The sequence below is a fragment of the Panthera pardus genome, unplaced genomic scaffold (assembly GCF_024362965.1).
Source record: "Panthera pardus isolate Hobbes unplaced genomic scaffold, ASM2436296v1 HiC_scaffold_13, whole genome shotgun sequence".
NCBI classification, from domain to species: domain Eukaryota; kingdom Metazoa; phylum Chordata; class Mammalia; order Carnivora; family Felidae; genus Panthera; species Panthera pardus.
In genome coordinates this window covers 63,413,578-63,427,847 of record NW_026526688.1, presented here as the reverse complement: position 1 = coordinate 63,427,847, position 14,270 = coordinate 63,413,578, and the positions used below count along the sequence as shown (strand labels likewise).

General features: G+C 38.5%; 1 protein-coding gene across 1 annotated transcript; it reads left to right on the top strand.

Annotated features, from left to right (window-relative positions):
* Window positions 1-440: 440 nt before the first annotated feature.
* Window positions 441-1,862, top strand: LOC109262207 (tripartite motif-containing protein 60-like). The gene has a single exon (XM_019440585.2). The coding sequence runs from the start codon at window positions 441-443 to the stop codon at window positions 1,860-1,862; it is 1,422 nt and encodes a 473-aa protein (XP_019296130.2).
* The last annotated feature ends 12,408 nt before the right edge of the window (window positions 1,863-14,270 follow it).

The window sequence follows — 14,270 nt, the reverse complement described above, 5'->3', positions numbered from 1 at the left end:
AACAGATGTTAAAATTTTAGCATTTATTAATGAGTCTTAGTGAATGTTTTCATACATTGGTGATTGTGGTTTCATATTTTTAACTTAATGTCTTTTCTCACCCATAGGAAAGATTTCTAGGCTTGGACCTAAAGCTGCTTTCTTGAACAGGAAAGTCATTAAGCCTGTCTTTACATCATTGAGTGGGAAGAACAGCAGCCCATCTAATACATTCTAGTATGCAATAGACTGCAGCCTGTTGGGTACTCTTGGCAATAGACTCTAAAGCTAAAGGGAGGGGGATAAACACATTTATACAGGAGATCATCAACATGCCAATCCAGTGAAACTGAAAGCTGGTTAGTTTTCAAGGTCTGTGGGAGGATATCCACTGCTCACTGGGTCCTGAGTGCTTTACTAAAGGACTTATAACCTTACCCACCACCTTTGTTCACAGCTCAATGGAGTTTGTGACAGCCCTAGAAGACCTCCAAACAGGGGCTAGCTGCCCCATCTGTCTGGACTACTTGAAAGACCCAGTGACCATCAACTGTGGGCATAACTTCTGTCTCTCTTGCATCAGTATCTCCTGGAAGGATCTAAATGATACTTTCCCCTGTCCCTTTTGCCGTCATTGCTTTCCAGAAAGGAAGTTCACAAGCAATCCCCAGCTGGGCAATTTGATTGAAATTGCTAAGCTACTACAGGTAAGAAGAAGCAAGAGGAAGAGGAAAGAAGAGAAGCTTATATGTGAAAAGCATAATCAGGTTTTGACCTTTTTCTGTCAGAAGGACCTAGAAGTTTTATGTCCACAGTGTAGTTTCTCCACTGATCACCGGAATCACTACATTTGGCCCATAGAGAAGGCTGCTCCTCATCATAGGAAAAGATTAGAGAATTGCATTGAACCATGGAAGGAGAGAATTGAACAAGTGGAAAAGGTGATAATGATGCAAACCAGAAAATCATTGGAACTGAAGAAGAAGGTAGAATATAGGAGGGAAGAAATAAAGTCTGAATTTGAGCAACTTTTGTTGTTTCTCAAAAATGAGCAAGAGACTGTTCTTCGGCAATTACAAGATGACGAAGTGGACATTTTAACAAAACTAAATGAAAACCTGACAACATTTTCAAATCATCTTTCCACGTTAAAATATCTACTAAAGGAGATTGAGGGCAAATACATGAAGTCAGGGCTGGAATTTCTAACAGATGTTAAAAGTATCTACCATAGATATAAAACCTTAAAGTCCCCTGAACCTTTTTCATTCCAATTAAAGGAATATGGTTACCATCTTCCTCCACAATATTCTGGCCTAAACAAAATTATCAAGCGATTTCAAGTAGATCTAATTCTAGATCCTGAAACAGCACATCGTAGGCTTATTATCTCGGAAGATAGAAAAACTGTGCAATATGGAAATAAGATGCATAGCTTACCTCATAACCCAAGGAGGTTTTATCTCTGCCCGGCTGTTCTGGGTTCTGGGGGCTACAATTCTGGCAGGCAGTATTGGGAGGTGGATGTGAAAGATAAGCCTGAATGGATTGTTGGTGTCTGCAGAGACTCTCTTCCCAGAAGGAGAAAGAATCAGAATCAACCAATTTTAGTGCAGGATGGATTATGGGGTATTGGGCGATGTAGTCAGAGTAATTATATTGCGTTGGGTCCTAAAAAAATTAATCTGCTGCCAAAAGTAATACCCAGAAAGATTGGCATTTTTTTAGACTGTGAATTGTGTGAGATTTCTTTTTACAACTTGAGTGATAGATCTCTTCTCTATATTTTTAACTATTATTTTACAGAAACACTCTGGCCTTATTTCTACACTGGAACAGACTCAAAACCTCTTAAAATCTGTACAGTAACAGATTCTGAATGATGAACTATTGTAAAATTCTTAATTGTTTTTTTTTCTATTGAGGCAGTGCACAGAACTAAGCCAATTAATCTAGTCTCAACAATTCTGTTGTTTTTTGTTGTTGGTTTTTTGTTTGCTTTGTTTTGTTGCAGTTTTAGTTTTTCCTTTAAACAACCAGAATGGTTTTTATCTCTGTTTCAGCAGCTTCTAGAAAATATAGTTATAGGGGCACCTGGCTGGCTCAGTGTGTAGAACATGGCAACTCTTGATCCCAGGATCAAGTCTGAGCCCCACGTTAGGGGTAGAGTTTACTTTTTTTAAATACGGTTATGGGACACCTGGGTGGCTCATTCAATTGGGCATCTGACTCTTGATTTTGGCTCAGGTCATGATTTCGCAGTTTGTGGAATCGAACCCCACATTGGGCTCTGAGCCGACAGCATGGAGCCTGCTTGGCTGCTTGGGATTCTCTCTCTCTCTCTCTCTCTCTCTCTCTCTCTCTCTCTGTCTCGATAAACAAACAGGGAAAAGTCTGGTTATGCCTACTTTACAGATAAATTGTGGGATCAAATTGGAGAATGGTTTGGAAATTCTAATAAAATACCTATAAAATATGTTACTTTAGAAGTCTAGTAATTGTCATTAAAAGTCCAATAAATTTTTTTGTGTTGCCTACATGTTTTGCCATAAAAAAATACATAAGCCTTTATGAAAAGCATCCATTACCATGCCAGGACCATGTGCTCTATAAAGGTAGCCACTTTGAACTTTCATCTGTTTACCTCAGTATTTCTTTGTAACATGTTTTGTTGTGTGTGTGTGTGTGTGTTAGTCTTGACTTAGTACTATGGAAAATGAGGTGATGCCCCCACCATATACATATCTCATATACCTCATATACTTATTAAATTACATATACACACAATAAATCATTTCCCTCTTTCCATTTGGACAATGTACCCTGTAGCTCTGTTCAACTACCATCCTTTACTTCATTTTGGAAACTGACCTCTTTTCTCAGAATCCCTTTTATTTAGTTCTATGTTTTCTTTCTTAGGCTTTTTCTAGTCTGGAGATTACACCTTTAAGTAGATAATATATGTAAAATTTGGAGCTTGTATCAACAACAACAAAAAATACTGCTGAGCCTTTGGATTTGTGTTGAATCTAGATCAAGTTGGATAAAATTCACATCTTCACAATATTGAGGCTTCTAATCCATGAACTAATTTATTTGGCTCTTTTACTTCTCTCTGCAACGTTTGTAGTTTTAAGCATATATGACTTAAAAAAAATTGTTTTTTTTCTACATTTATTAATTGTTGAGAGATGGAGAAAGACAGAGCACTAGTCGGGGAGGGATAGAGAGAGGGAGACACAGAATCCCAAAGCAGGCTCCAGACTCTGAATGGTCAGCACAGAGCCTGATGCGGGGCTCAAACTCAAACCGTGAGATCCTGACCAGAGCTGAAGTCAGACGCTTAACCGACTGAGCCACCCAGGCGCCCCATACCGTATATGACTTTTAACATCTTTTTGTCAGATTTATCCCTAAATAGAGTCCATTGGGTTTTCTACAAAGATGATTTTGTCATCTTCAAAGAAACATTTTTATTTCTTCCTTGACAGTCTAGGTCCTTTTCCTTTTTCTTGCCTGATTGCACTGAGTAAGACCTCAAGCAGAATGGTAATTCTTAACATTTCGTGATTGGTATTACCCATCATTTTACTGCTCATATTTCCTCACTTGTTTTTTATACTTTTTTTAAAACCTAACTTTGATACTTCCTAGTATTTACATAAAATAATTTCAATTCAGTATTAAATAGTAAAAATACTGTCAATTCAGTATTATCTAATCATTTACCCACTGGTAGATGTTTACTTAGGTCATATCTTTTGAAATAATTTAGTTTATGTAGATACTTTTAACAAAATAGAGGATACACCATAATGGAAACTAAAACACTCATGTATCCATGACCCAATTTAATACAACATTAGCATCACCTATGAGGTTCCCCCTGTGCCCCTTCTCAACCCCAGCCTCTTCACTTCCTGGTCCTATCTAGTTCCCTCCACTATTCTTAGTTTGATATTCCATTGTTTTCTGGACTTTTTCCTGTGTATGTATCTCTAAACAAAATGTTTAGTTCCACATGTTTTTTCAATTAACATAGTTAATTATAACAGTTAACATACAGTGTTAGGTTTCAGGTGATTCAGTAATTCCATACATTACTCAGTGCTCATCATGATAGGTGTATTCTTTAGTCTTTAGTTCCAAATGTTTTTGAATTTTTCATAAAGTTGATGCATCATGTTGAATTTCTTTAAAAAAATTTTTTTTCTTAACGTTTATTACTCAGAGACAGAGCATGAGCACGGGAGGGGCAGAGAGAGAGGGAGACACAGAATCCAAAGCAAGCCCCAGGCTCTGAGCTGTCAGCACAGAGCCTGACGCGGGGCTCGAACACATAAACCGTGAGATCATGACCTGAGCTGAAATTGGACGCTTAACTGACTGAGCCACCCAGGCCCCCTGATCATGTTGAATTTTTTTCATTCAACATTATGTTCTTGAGATTCACATTTTTTGCTTAAAGTTGAACTTCATTCTACTTCTGACGGACATTCAGTTTGAAACTTTCACAAACAGCTGCTATGGAAAATAATTTGACATTATCCAATAAAGATGAAGGTTTAGCAAGTCCCTCCCCGGAGAAACCAGATGCATAATTTCCAAAGTGCTGTGCCGATTTATACTCACACTACAGTGTATAAATGTTTTCATTGCTCTGCTTCAACAGTACTACATTTATTTATTTTCACTAATTGTAAATGTTAAATATTTCCAGTTTTAATTCCCATGATCTCTAATAATAGACCATATTTTTATAGTTTAATAATCGCTTCTGTTTATCCTATAAAATACCTGGTTACCCCTCCACTCCCATTTTTCTATTAGTCTGTCTCATTGATTTATAAGAGTTCTTTATATTTTCTGGGTTTTAGTCCTGTAGCATTTATGTTCACTGTATGTTCTTCAAAGTTTATCTCACTCTTACTGTGGTGTCTTGAACAGAAGGTAAGTTTGATATATTTGATTTTATCATTCTTTCCTTTTGAGGTTTGGATTCTTTAAGAAATCCTCTATTCCAGGAGGCAAACCAGAAGAGGCTCTTAAGTACAAACTTGCTGGAAGGGTTGGGGGGATGGACTAAATGAGTGATGGGCATTAAGGAGGGTCCTTGGTGGGATGAGCACTGGGTGTCCTATGTAAGAAGAGGAATCACTGGATTCTACTCCTGAAGCCAACACTACACTGTATCTTAACTAACTTGAATATAAATAAATTTAAAAAATGTTTCTACTCCAGAAACATTAAAATATTCTATGTGTGCTTTTAATCATCTACTTAGAAGCTGATTCTGTGTTTGGGAATAGGATGGGGCTTGCCTATATAGTTGTACATACTGTATGAATGACCAATACATTCATTCATAATGTATGAATGACCAATGGACACACACCATTTATTGAGAGGTCTGTCATTTACCCAGCCGATTTGCAATGCCACCTGTATCTGACATCTGATATGATCTACTGGTCTATTGGTCTGTCCTTGGATCAATACCATACGTCTTACAGCTCTCTCATTCTTGATATCTGGTGACAATTTTCATCATCTGTTCAGGCTTACCTTGACAACTCGTGGCCTCTTTCATATAAATTTTAGAGTCAGCTTGCCAAGTTAAACATTGTAACTTGGAGATTTTATTTGAAATTGCATTGACACTAAACATCAAGTTGGAGAGAATTGACACCTATATTGAGTTGCCCAATCCATGTATGCCTTTACATCAATTTAACTCTTCTTTAAAAGCCATACAATACCCACCAGTGGGGTGCCTTAGGTAAAACTAAACATTCTAACTCACATGACTTCCATAGGGCACGCTTGACATCAAGATTACTCAGAAGAATAATGAATATTAATAAGCAGGTTTGCCGCAAGTAGCTTCATTTATTTCCATGGGAGCCCTCACTGTAGTCAACATAGCTGCCTCAGGGCACTTTTGGGTTCTCTGCGACATCGTTCAGGTGGGAGTAAAGACATTGGGAAAATGAGGGGCCTGCACTGGTTTAAAAGCTTCATGTTCCAGGAGGCCATTACATTTTATAAGTTACCTGACAAGTGGGATTCATGGACTGGAAGGGACCTTCCGAAATATCACTGAAGAGTTGATAAGTCTCTGGAGGAAGCACATGTACAAGATACAGCAAAAGGGTTTTGAGGTTGTTTGAACTTGACAGGTTTGGGAACCAGTTTCCTTACCTTTAAAACTGAAAAATAATCTACCTTATAGGATTGATTAAAGACAATGCTCCTAGCTGCCAGCCTCAATAATACCAAGACTACAGGCTTAGTCAGCCCTTGCTCATATGAATTAAACTTAATGCAGCTAAGCATTTTGTACGTTAACAATAGCTCATGTAGGGGCACCTGGGTGGCTCAGTTGGTTAAGTATCTGACTCGATTTTGGCTCAGGTGATGATCTCACGGTTTGTACGTTTGAGCCCCATGTCAGGCTCCATGCTGACAGCACAGAACTTGCTGGGATTCTCTCCCTCTCTGCCCTCCCCTGCTCACTCTCTCTCAAGATAAATAAATAAATAAAAAGAATAGCTCATTTGATTTCTTCTAGGGAGGGGGTTTTAACTCAGACATTTTTAAATATAATTTTTGTGGGTTGTTTTTTTTTTTTTTTTGGTTTATTTTGAGAGAAAGAGAGAGTGTGTGCAAACAAAGAAGGGACAGAGAGGGAGAGAGAGAGAGTCCCAAGCAAGCTCCGTGCTGTCAGCACAGAGCCCAATGCAGGGCTCAGTCTCAGTAACTGTGACATGACCTGAGCTGAAATCAAAAGTTGGGTGCTTAATCTAGTTTTAATGTTTCAATTATTCATTGTTTACAAGATTGCTTTACAACCATTGTTGTCAGCTTCTTAGGGGGCAACCACTCTCAACTCTTGTTCTTTGGGTGTTTATACTTACTAAATAACAAGCTGATAGTAATTCTTATGGATTTTTCCATTTTTGGTAGTTTCATTTAACGTCCTACTTTGGAAGATGAGAATTTACGGCGGTTTTCACTCTGTGGTCTTCTCCTAATAGAATTCTTCATTTTCGTATAGACTATTTTCTGATGTTTATGGTATTTTGGCTATGTCAATACCATTCACCTCTGAGCCATGTATTATGCAATGATCGCATTTTGTTTTTCCACAACTTCGTTTTTCTGTAGTTAATAGTTGTTTTATATTTCTCATTTCCTTTGTTTCCCATGTCCTTATCCTTAGTTCATCCCCCAACTGCCCCTGCAGTTGTCTAAATTTCCCAATGTAAACATATTTAGCTTTCTATCACTTTGATCTTGCCAACTACTCTCAAGGAGCCCTGTAACCTGCTCCAATGCAGGCAGGTTCACGAAGCCAGCTGCTCATATAGCATCTTGGGGATGCCCTCAGGATCTCTTGAGTTGCTTTTTCTGTTTCCATATGATTTTCCATGAGAAGCTTGGTTTCTTGTTTCATTGGAGAGGTCCTTCAATAGCTTCCTAATAGTGGTGCTTCGGAAATACATTTTTTGAGACTTTCAAGTCTGAAAGTATCTATAGTGTATCCTGATATTTAACCAAAAGTTTCTCAGTTTCTAATTTTGAAATAATCTACCGTTACATACTTTTAGCATTTTTTGTTGTGAAATATATTGTTATGATGTATGAAATGTGTTTTAAAATACACCGGCAGGAACAGTGTTTCTGTATAAGCATGATTTTTAATCAATACTGTATACAGAATTCGCCAGTTTCCTTAATCAAGAATTCACATCTAGGGATGGTCGGCTGGCAATCTAATGGGAAACTCAAACTCCAAATGCTACAACATTGCTTCAGTTATCTTTTTTTTTTTTAACTATTTTTTAATTTTATTTTTTGAGAGACAGAGAGAGATAGAGCTCAAGCAGGGGAGGAGCAGAGAGAGGAGGGAGACACAGAATCCAAAGCAGGATCCAGGCTCTGAACTGTCGGCACAGAGCCCGATGCGTGGCTCGAACCCACGAACACAAGATCATGACCTGAGCCAAAGTTGGACACTCAACCGAGTCACCCAGGCACCCCAGCTTCAATTATCTTAATGTCCCTTAAGTTCTGAGGCTGTACTTAAACGAATGGATTATAATGGACATAAAGGATGGAGTGATATTGGTGAAATTAGTGGTTTTGAACATATATGTGTATATATATGAATTGACTGAAATATTTGAGTCACTCACTCCACACTGTTGCATTTATAGGACACTAAGGTCTAGGAAACCCTGTAGCCTCTACCTGATAAAAACGAGCCTTGTCCTCACAATAAGTATAATGTTAGATGAATTCTTGCCTTTATGGAATTGTGTTTGCTTCAAGTGAACCTTTGGTGCAAGATCAGAACACTTAAGCAGATGGAGTGCTGGGAATACTGAGTTTACCAGCAAGGCCATATCAACGCCCAGTGTGTACCTGCTAAGTAAATAACTATTTCAAAAAGTGTCTACAGGTGGGACAAAATTTTGATTGATACTTGCTTTTATTATTATTAGCCTTTACACACCCAGCACTATTGACAGTTATACTGTTATCTGTTGAGAAGAGTAATAATTGTGCAAAACCAAATTGGCTTAGCTCCTTTCATAACGTGTGGTAGATAATAAATCTGTGTAAATAATGTAGATGTATTCCTTTATATGTTTAAAGGAAAAGAGTAATATACTCAAGTGTCTACCATTCAATTTAAAAAATATACCTGTAACTTAAAAGCCCCTCCTCAATTGCATTCTATCTCCTCCCTGGAACCAAGGCTAATCACTACCCTGAATTTTGTATCGAAGCACTTGTTTGCTTTTCTTTGTAGTTTTTATCTTACATATCTGTAATAAATTGTTTAATTTTGTCTGATTTGAGCTTTATAAATAGAACATACAGTAGAGATTTCTATATGACTTGCTGTTTTCTCTGAACATTGTTAAGATTCATCCATACTAGGACTCTTGGCTGGCTTAGTCAGTAGAGAGTGCCACTCTTTATCTTGGGGTTGTAAGTTCGAGTATCACCTTTGGTGTAGAGATATCTTAAAAATACATACTGATACATGCAACTTTGTCTTTTTTTTTTTTTTTTTTTTTTTTTTTAGAGGTTGCGTGCAAGCAGGGGAGAGGCGCAAAGGGAGACAGAGAAAGAATCTCAAGCAGGCTTCACCCTCACCACGGAGCCCAAAGAGGGCTCAATCCCACAACCCTGGGATCATGACCTGAGCTGAAATCGAGTGGGTGACTCAACCAATTGAGCCACCCAGGCTCCCCTGTTGCTTTTTCTTCATTGCTGCATGGTATTTATTGTATGATTGTAACACAATTTGTCCATTCTGTAATTTCTACAGTTAATAAGATCTATATGACATTTTCCTTTACCAGAAAGGAAGTATTTTTCTTTCTTTTTTGAAATGGGTGTATTTTATTTTATTTATTTTATTTTTGAGAGAGAGTGAGTGCATGTGCACATGTTGGGGAGGGGCAGAGGAAGAGGGAGAGAATCTTAATGAGGCTCCACACTCGAGTCGGGAGTTTGATCTCACCCCCAACCGTGCAATCATGACCTGAGCCAGTTCCCTTCAACCAACTGAGCCACCCAGGCACCCCAAGGAACATCTTTTTCTAATTGTCAACTACAACCAAGCTAATTAGCAAGGAATTTCTTAATTGAAAAAATAAGTAGTAATTGCTGTACAGGAAAACAAAACAGGGTACTGTGATAGACGGTGTTGGGGTGGGGATAGCAATTTTAAACAGGGTTGTTGAGAAGGCCCTATTGAGAAACTGGCCTGTGAGGCAAGCATTGAAGAAGTTGTGCAGAAATCTGCTATAGAATGTTTCAGGCAGAAGGAATAACAGGTGCAAAGTCATAAGGAAAGATGGGATCTAGTCTGTAGGAATAGCAAGGAGTTCAGTAAATAGTTGGGAGAGTAACAGGAAGTAAGATCCCGAAGCAGCAGGGGCACAAATAGTATGCTGTCTGGGATATGACTCTAAGGGCCACTGAACGAGAAGGGAAGTCATTGAGCAGAAAAGTGGCACATTCATATTTCAGAAGGATCACTCTGGGGCGTCTGGGTGGCTCAGTCTGTTAAGGGTCCGACTCTTGGTTTCAGCTCAGGTCATGGTCTCCAGTTTGTGGGTTCGAGCCCCGCACCAGGTTCAGCACTCTTGGTGTGAAGTCTGCTTGGGATTCCCTCTCTCCCTCTCTCTCTCTGCCTCTCCCATAATCACTCTCTCTCTTTGTCAAAATAAATAAATTAATTAAAAAAAATAAAGAAATAAATAAAAGGATCACTCTGGCTGCTGTGTTGAGGATAGACTGAGGGAGCAAGGTTAGAATCAAGACAACAGATTAGGAGGATACTGGAATGCAGAAGAGAGATAACGGTGCTTGAACCAGGAAGGTAGTGATGGAGGTGGTAAGAAGTGGTCATATATTAGGTTTGTCATAGAGGTTCTTCTTTGTGAGTAAAACATTGCTATCTCATTCCAAGCAGAAAAGACGAAAAAACAAAACTGCTTTGCAGTTCAGTGCTTTTCTTTTCAGTGGTACATCCCACAAGTGGTAGCTTCTGAGATACAGTGAAGCCTTTTCCCGTTAACAACAAGTGCAGTGGGCCATCAGGGGAATCCTTCAGCCTAAAAAGCCAGTCACAGCTGAGCCATTCCCCCTTGTCTCTATAGCCAAGCTCGGTGGCTTCCTTAGCCAAGAGAACCAGCCACAGTTCAAAGACATAGCATCACTTCTGTGAGAAAATACTTTTCTGATTGAAAAATTGGTAGTGTGCTTCCAGGATCCCTGCCCTGCCCTGCACCTGTCAGTTTCGGGTTACTTAATATTCCTTCACCCAGGTTGTGCCCCCCAAATCATCTCTATAATATTCTTTTCCTGGTGTCCCCTACATCATTAGGCTTATTCCCAATTGTCCCCTTTTTAAACCTTCCCCGTCACCCAAAGAAAGGCAGTGCACTAGTGGAAAGACCATGCATTTGAAATCCCGAACTAAATTGGTCTGTTTGTGCCAGTTAGCACTCAGTGCCTTTCGATTTTATCTTTTCAAAAAATCAGCTTTGGGTTTGTTGATTTTCTCCATTATTCCTAATTTTCACTTTCATTGACTCCTTTCAGCTTTATTGATCTATTATTAAAAATAATAGGGGTGCCTGGGTGGCTCAGTCTGTTGAGCATCCAACTTCGGCTCAGGTCATGATCTTGGGGTTCGTGAGTTCGAGTCCCACATCGGGCTCTGTGCAGATATCTGGGAGCCTGGAGCCTGCTTCCGATTCTGTGTCTCCCTCTCTCTTTGCCCCTCCCCTGCTCATGCTCTGTCTCTCTCACTCTCAAAAATGAATAAATGTTAAAAAAAAATGTTTTAAATAATAATTTTTACTTTCTGCTTGCTTTTGGTTTAGTTTGCTCTTTTATCTCTACCTTCTTAGGGCAAAGCTTGGGTTACTGGTTTTAGACCATTTTTTTCTAATATATACACTTAATATTGTAAATTTCCCTAAAATATTGCTTCAGCCACATACCGCAAACATTAATACATTGTAATTTCATTTTCATTTACTTCAAAGTATTTTTTCAATTTCCATGAGACTTACTCTTTGACCCATGGATTATTTACAAGTATATTATTTAAATTTTGAAACGTGGGGATTCTCCAGTTATCTTTCTGTTATTGACTTCTATGTTTATTTTGTATGGTCCAAGAAAGAATGTAATTTGTGTGATTTCTACTCTTTAAAGTTGTTAAGGATTGTTATATTGCCCATGTTAGGGTTTAGCCTGGTAAATATTTCATTGACACTTGTGTATCATGCTTTCTGTGGGCTTAAATGAGAATTAAAAACAATTTTTTTAAGTTTTATTTTTTTAAGTAATCTCTACACACAACGTGGAGCTTGAACTCACAACCTCAATATTAAGAGCTACATGCTCTTCTGACCTTGCCAGCCAGGTACTCAAGCTGAGCATTTTTTTATGATTCCATTTTATCTCCTCTATTAACTTATTATTATTTTATACTTTGAAAAAAACATTTTAGTGGTTCTCCTGTGGCTTACAGTATACATTTTTATTTATTTTTATTATTTTATTATTTTTATTTAAAAAAATTTTTTTAATGTTTATTCTTTTTTTTCCCTTTGTGTCTTTCTTTTTTTTTTTTAATTTTTTTTTTTAACGTTTTATTTATTTTTGAGACAGAGAGAGACAGAGCATGAACGGGGAAGGGGCAGAGAGAGAGGGAGACACAGAATCTGAAGCAGCCTCCAGGCTCTGAGCCATCAGCCCAGAGCCCGACGCGGGGCCCAAACTCACGAACCGCGAGATCGTGACCTGAGCTGAAGTCGGACGCTTAACCGACTGAGCCACCCAGGTGCCCCTGTTTATTCATTTTTTGAGAGAGAGGGAGACAGAGCATAAGCAGGAGAGAGGCAATAATAGAATCTGAAGCAGGCTGAGGCTCCAAGCTGTCAAAGCCTGATGCGGGGCTTGAACTCACGAACCATGAGATCATGATCTGAGCCAAAGTGGGACACTTAACCAATTGAGCCACCAAGGCGCCCCTACTTATTTATTTTTAAATGTTTATTTTTATTTTTTTTGGGGGGGAGGGACAGAGAGAGAGGGATCATCTGAGCATTGATCTTGTAACCTGCACTGTGGTCTCAGACTGCAGCTTATCAGTCTGTTTAACAGGTTACTTTTCCTCCTCTCAGTCCTCTCAGAAGTGCGTGATTCCCAAGCTTTTTCCCTGGCTCTTTTGTCAGTTGACTCTTTTCTGGTTTTTCATTTCAAGGCCTCCAGGCAGCTCAGGGTCCACTAGACAGTTACATCCTCTATCATACTGCATTGATATTCAAGACAGCAGCATGGAGTTGGGAATAGATCCAGGATTTCCTATGTGCTTAATAGCAAAATGTTTTGGTTTTTAATAAACAAAACACTCTTGATATGTTCTACCCACTGCTCCTGGTGACTTTATGCACACAAAGGCTGAAAACTGTCAGATACGCATTTCTAATCCTGATGTTATAAATCCCAACTAAGCATCTCATTTTTAGTAACCCATGCATGAGACTTTTCATGAACTCTCACAACATTTGAGGCCCTAAATGCAAAGGTCCCATCTCAAGCTGCCACTATCAGAGAACTAACAAGTCTAGACACTGGAAGCAATGTAAAGTATATGTTTTGCAGATTTCCTCAGTGTGGATGGCTGTCTATTCAAGGAATAAGATAAAGGTTTCCCTTTAAGCAGCAAAACTAAAAGCAGCAATTTTCCAATGAACATCAAATAGATTTATTTGTTGTCTGCTTTTTTAAAGTGAAAAATATAGATGAATTTAGTAAAAACAATTACTTGTTAAATAGAATATGCCAAAAAACAAATTGCTCTCAGGGCACCTGGGCGGTTCGGTCAGTTAAGCATCTGACTCTTGATCTCAGCTCAGGTCTTGATCTCAGGGTTGTGAGTTCAAGCCCTGCACTAGTCTCCGTGCTAGGCATGAAGCCTACCTTAAAAAAATAAAATAAGAGGTGCCTGGGCTCAGTCAGTTGAGCATCCAACTCTTGATTTCAGCTCAGGTCATAATCCAGGGTCATGGGATCGAGCCCTATGTCATGCTCTGTGCTGAGCATGGAGCCTGCTTAAGATTCTCTCTCTTTCTCTCTCCCTCTGCCCTTCTCCCCCACTTGCATGCATTCTCTCTTTCTAAAATAAAAAAATTAAATAAAATAAAAAACTAAAAAGCAAAATTGTTCTCTTATCCCAGACCACCAGGGTTCCTAACACATCTCAAGTATTACCATTCTTAAGTTTCTCCTATATCTTTGCAGAAACATCGATTTATATACACATATGAAAGAGCAGAAAATCTTATTTATTTTTGCAATATGAATGTGCTATGTTCTGCACATTTATATCTAGAGACTTTTCACATCCACCTGCATAGACTGGGTTAACTTTTTCTTTTTTTAAACATTTACTGCTTCTCCAATGCAAAGCCAAATGTGATCGATTATATTTATGATAGATTTTGAAGAACGAGTAGTGCACTCTTTTATTTGTATAAGAGGTTTTACTTAGAATTTCATAGGTTTTAGAATAGATACCCTCGCGTTCCCCATGAGAAATGGGAATGATAAAATGTTATGGATTGCTGCGGTCACAGTTATGTGAGAAAATAAAGAACTGTGAGAGAATAAGGTTTTATTGTTTCAGCCATCCTGTCTATAGTATTTTGTTACAGTAGCCCAAACAGACTAATACATAGATAATTATAGAA

Bases quoted from the DNA above. Each gene is read 5' to 3' on its own strand.
- LOC109262207 (XM_019440585.2), top strand. From the start codon at position 441: ATGGAGTTTGTGACAGCCCTAGAAGACCTCCAAACAGGGGCTAGCTGC.